The 5,644-nt window shown below is 32.5% G+C and overlaps 1 protein-coding gene across 2 annotated transcripts; it reads right to left on the reverse strand.

The window, feature by feature from the left end:
* Positions 1-1,157: 1,157 nt before the first annotated feature.
* LOC144575953 (protein ASYMMETRIC LEAVES 2-like) lies at positions 1,158-5,371 on the reverse strand. 2 transcript variants are annotated; one of them, XM_078326220.1, is made up of 4 exons: positions 5,212-5,371; positions 3,861-4,295; positions 3,172-3,445; positions 1,158-1,419 (listed from the first exon to the last, which is right to left on the reverse strand). In XM_078326220.1, exons 2-4 carry the CDS (start codon positions 4,277-4,279, stop codon positions 1,414-1,416), a joined length of 699 nt encoding a protein of 232 aa, XP_078182346.1. In that variant the 5' UTR covers positions 4,280-4,295; positions 5,212-5,371; the 3' UTR covers positions 1,158-1,413. The 2 variants fall into 2 exon arrangements, with proteins under 2 accessions (XP_078182346.1, XP_078182347.1); XM_078326221.1 differs by having other exon boundaries at positions 5,217-5,365.
* Positions 5,372-5,644: the final 273 nt, after the last annotated feature.

Genomic DNA, 5,644 nt, shown 5'->3' on the forward strand with positions numbered 1-5,644 from the left:
AGAGGAAGTCATTACCCAGTACTAGAGGTGGAATACATCTGCTGTTATTCCGATCTGAACCATTCAACTTCATTGAGATTCGTGTATACAAAAGTTCCTTCATTGAGATTCGTGCATGAACAACTTTGAATGGTTGAGATTAGAATAACAGGACCCTGTTATTCCATTGGAATCACAGCAGATTAAGATATTAAAAATTACAGGATTAGGGCCTCAAAAAGGAATAGTATTAATTGCTAGATCCAACGCAAAAGAGTAAAGAATAGATATAATTGTGTAGTAAGAGGTTGAAAAATACGCCATTAATTAGAACAAGAGCATGCATGCATGAATTGATGAATAACATCAAAAGCTTGACTATATAAATATTTTAAAAGCAATTGATCCAAGGAAAATTTTATTCTATACTTGCTTTGATACAAGTGACAAAGTACGCTTTTCATGAAACGCACGTAACTTGTATAGATAAATAATTCACAATTTTCAGGGTCAAATGAGCTAGCTACCATGCATGCCTACCGCTTAATAAATTGCATCTAATCATTAAATATATTCAAGAATATCGTACTTTCAGATATGTTTTAATAAAAATAAATTCATGTACACGTGAACTGGAACATTTTTTTAGGATTGTGCAATGTGTACATATTAAGTGGGGTTCAATGAAATAATTTTCTTAGCTTAAGCAATGCCATTTAACAATTTATAACGAGAATTTTTCTTACTCGGAGCAATTATAAAGGAGTCCGGCTAGTATAACATAAGTGTCATATGACACTAACTTCAAAATCAATGGAATATACTTCAAACGACTAATTTAAACCGTTCAAAACGATTTACTTTATGAGTGATGTATTTAGATACAATTTTTTTATATTTTCGAGTTATTTTAGTATCAAATCAAGCGGTAAAACTGTTGAAAAATGAATATATTAAAATTAACTTAAAAAACTCATAAATTTGACCACTTGACTTGATACTAAATAAATTTAAAAAAATTAAAAAAATTTGATGTAAACACACAACTAATGAAGTAGCTCGGTTTGAACGGTTTGGATTCACCGTTTGAAGTCGATTCGATAGGTTTTGAAGTTGGTGTTATGTATGCTGAAATGACACTGATGTTATACTAGTCAGACTCATTATAAACAAGGCGCTAATGAAAGTAATATATTATAATAGTGAAAAAGCAGTAGCATTACCATTAATTGTAACAAAAGAACTAGATCATACATATACTGTTCAACTCTTAAGTCAACAAAATAAATAAGAAACATTCATTCGAAAAAGTTCCTTTTTTTTCTTTTTTTTTGGGGGGGAGGGGTAGAGGTGTTTGTAAACAGCATAGCCTTCTATCTGTTCAGAACTTCTACGCTTTTGCAGTTTCCAATCTAGTTCTTTAGCTCTTTCATGTTACATCTGCAACAGGAACAATCAAATATCTCCAACTTAAATTAGAAATGAAACATAATTATACATCTAAGATGTAAAAAATGTGAAATAATAAAATTTGCTCTATAATCCACAAACTTGTCATTTAAAAGACTAATTAATTCTCAATTTGGGAAAATACTATTCTTGGAACTTCTTAACAATACATGGCTAAATGAAAAGTGATTTGTTTCACAAACTGACCATCAAATTATTCATATAGTTGCTAACAATACCTCTTCTAGGCACATGTAACCATATGCATTTGACTACTAGTAATTCCAAGCTTGACAATCCAAAATTTTTAGTTCAAATTAATAACATATATAAATGATTCTCAAATTTTATATGATAACAATTCCAAAACATAGATTTTCCATTAAAGTGAGGTAGGACATGGTGATATCTTCTGTACAAGCTAAAGATGTAATATATAAATATTTATATGTTTGGATCTTGCTCTTTAATTCAAAATATTTATCTCTTGCCTCAAAGCGATTATAACATCCAATAATTACTCTTCTTAATATACTACCCTAAATAGAAATCTGTTTACTTGTAACCCAATATATCCCGGACAATATTCACCTATAATATTTTTGTTGTATGCCAATATTGATCATATAAGCATTTTCTTGGGATTAAATAATTCATATTTGGTACAGTTAATGTGTTGGCCTGAATGCCTGATCATATAAGCATTCAATTCTCAACTGTTGGATCTAAGGACCTAAATTTGACACCAAAATTTTAAAAAGGGTGGATTTTAATATAATCAGAAGCGTCCAATCGAAATTGAATGGTTTTCTTTCCTCACCAGAAAGACCAGTGATGCCAATGGATGTGAAGTCCTCAAATTACCACTCAACCTATATTTCGAGAATCAGGATGCATAAATCACAATATTGAAAGTGTATATCCATCTTCAATTGATATATGATTAAGTGCCATTAATGGAAATATACAGAAGTTCTAGCAAAAATAAATTGAGGCAATATATATTATGTATACATAGAAGACAGGAACAGTATGTGTACAAGTGTGAAAGGCACATATGCTGTTTAGAAGAAGAAAAAATGCAAGAAATGGTGCAACTTTTAGTACAAGAGAAGTTTCAAGCAACATTTAGAGGAATCAACTATATGGCTTTTAAAAAAACCAATGAGAAAACAGGAAGGAAAAGGAAATGAAAGTCTTATTAAAGAAGATGGAATTATATTCTAATATAGAGTTCAAGATTTCATATACAAATATATAGAACTTCTGTGGAAACCACAGATATAATAAACCTTCAAAGTTTAAGCTGCAAATTATTTCTGTAGCACTCAAGACTTGTAACATTAGTGTCACTAACCATTACCTAAAAAAAACTACATTGACCTATAAAAAATTACTCTTAGTGCATGCTTAATTAGTTATTTCTGGTTATTTTCACTTGAAATTATCAGATATAATATCTTGCATTGAACTTGTACTTTCTAATTGGATGGCCTGAATTTGTTATGAACCCTAATTAGAGAAGGCTACCCTATGTTCTAATTATTAGTTAGACCATTTCAACTTTCATATTTTGTGCTATTTGCTAGGGTTAAATTCTACATATATATATATAACCAAATTTGAGACAAGCAACTAAAAACTTAAAACCCAGATAGATGTTTAATAAAAATATTATACCTAAGCATCCATCATGAATATATATTGACTAAACAAAAACAAGATAATGAATCAAAACCGAACCTGAGAAGGCCGCTCGTCACCACCAGCCGTGCTGGGTTTCAGGAACTGCAGGCCCCCACCGGTTAGTGATCCAAACCCAATAGCAGCAGCAAGACCCGAGTCATTGTAAGCTCCATTAATGCCACCTGTCTCGAGTCCCCGAAGCATTGTGTGGTGGTGAGTTCCGTTCTGCGGCTGGAAAAATTGCTCATGACCAAATCCTGTACCAGCATGCAGTGTTGAACTTGGACTTGTATGTCCTATTAGGTTAGCTGCTGCAGCGGCCGCTTGATACCTGATCATAGAGGGGAGCAATGGTGACTGTTAAAATTTAAAATAGAAATCCTAAATATGTACACCCAAGAAGAAAACTTGATAATTTCAATCAGCAATTAACTTTCAAAAGCTGCCTACTTCAATAAAACCATTTATAAAAAGCTGCAATCAGTATAGTCCGTATTTGAATAGAGTTACCACATTTATTTTCCAAGGTTTTAATGATTAAACCTACGGAGAAAGCTCAATTTATGTTGTTAATTAATTCAACCCCTCCAACATCTTGAATTTTTATTTGGTTGGTGCATTCCGTATTCCCTTTCCTTTCCATTTCCATTGATTGATGGTTTTCCAAGAAAGAGAAAAAACAAGCATCAAGAAAAAAGAAGAACTGAACCATAGATAAACAATCCAAATGAAAACCAGCACAAAACCTGGATAATTCTGTTCGGGCACGAAGTAGATCAAGTTGGAGCTGACGCAACTCATGCTGAAGAACTGAGATGACCCCTACACAACCGTAAACTGGATCACGCAACCGCATGTCAGCCTCATAGGCAAGTGAGTTTACCGCATCCTCCCGCTGGTATGGTTGCAAGTCATTGAGCAACTTGGTAACATTACTTGCACCGAAAACTTTGTGCACATTCTGAAACTTAGTCGGGTTATCGGGCGGAAAATAAGGGGCAAAAACACAATCAGGTTGGCACTTGCGGCGAAGGAATTTGCATGCGGCGCATGGTGAGCTTGTGGTGTTGGATCCAGATAGAGACCCGGTACCCGTGATGGTAGAGTTGCATGAATTTGAAGAGGTCGATGACATGAGCAGGGTTGAGTTGTGAGCGGTAGCCATGGATTGGAAACTCAACCTGTGAATAGAGAAAAGAGAAACTCATAAATTAGATTGACTTTGCAGGAAAGGCTGACTACTGGATTAAAAGATTTGTTCTTAAATCAGGAAAGTATCTTTTTTTGATATCTTTTATCAATTTATTTCCTTTTTATCCTATTTTACTTGTATGTATTAATCTTTAATTTTTTCTTTCCTTCTATATGTCTTAATTAAGGACTCTTTTTTGGTTTTCGATTATTAAATTTATTTCATAGGAGACCGTTCATCTACCACATAAAAAAGAACAAAAGATATGATAAATTAAATCGGTGATAAATGAAAGAAAATTATGAAATTTGATTGTTTGCTCATTCCTTTCATCAAGGGTCAAGAGGAGAGATGTGATTCTAATTATGTGTGTGAAGAAAAATAAGATTTACATACTCAAAATAATTAAAAAAGGATGACTTTGTGTAAATAATATCAGAAGAATTAGAAAGAACCAAAAAAAAGAAAGGCAACGAAGATAAATAGAAACCTCATAATATATACCCAAGATAATTTCCTAATTTATGCATGCTAGCTAAGAGGATTTTTTCCCAGAATTTCAAATTTGCTTTGGAAAGATACCAAATATTGCATATGATGTTAAAGGAATTAGATAACAGAAAGATTTCTTATACGAACAATTAGTATCCCTTCTTTTAGTTTGTAAAAGATGTCAAAAAGTGTATTCACATGGTTAAGAAACAAACAACTGTATGTAGATTCTGTTGAAAATTATATATAAAATTTCTTGGGTCAATGGTTTTAATTTGTTAAACAAAAACAAGGGTAAGGTTGAAGGGGAGAGAGCGAAAGAAAGAGGAAGAGAGAGAGAGAGAGAGTATAGTTAGATAACAGTATATTAGAGAGAAAAAGAGCAAGAGAATTAAAAGATGCTTGAAGAAAACCTTACTTTTCTCCTTGTATTTTGACGTACCACCTCCTTTCTATTGCAGTTGTTTCACTTTCTAAAGAACCGGGAGGTGGATTTGAGAGAGAGAGAGAGAGCACTGAAAGATGGTGAAGGGAAGACTAGGAGGCGAGAGAAAAATGAATGAGATACGAGAGGAGAGAGAAGTGGAAGAGATCCTTTTTATGTTACAAGAAGCCAAAAGGGGTGCATTACTAGTATTATGTGAATATTGCTATGCTCACTAGAAGAGAACACATTTATAGGGAAGAAAACAATTTATTTGAATGACCAATTAAATTAAAAATAATTATAGGACCACCTTAACACAAATCCCTCTAATTTGTCCTCTAAATTAACTATATATCCATGTTGTTTTATTTTGGCATAAACAAGATATTCATATTTATTTTTTATTTATTTATATTTTT

This window comes from Carex rostrata, chromosome 24 (genome assembly GCF_964058835.1).
Source record: "Carex rostrata chromosome 24, lpCarRost1.2, whole genome shotgun sequence".
In the NCBI taxonomy this organism is placed as follows: Eukaryota; Viridiplantae; Streptophyta; class Magnoliopsida; order Poales; family Cyperaceae; genus Carex; species Carex rostrata.

Coding starts and splice junctions, on each gene's coding strand:
- LOC144575953 (XM_078326220.1), bottom strand. CDS start 4,279: ATGGCTACCGCTCACAACTCAACCCTGCTCATGTCATCGACCTCTTCA. Junction 3,446..3,860: donor GCCCGAACAGAATTATCCAG/GTTTTGTGCTGG, acceptor CTCTATGATCAG/GTATCAAGCGGCCGCTGCAG.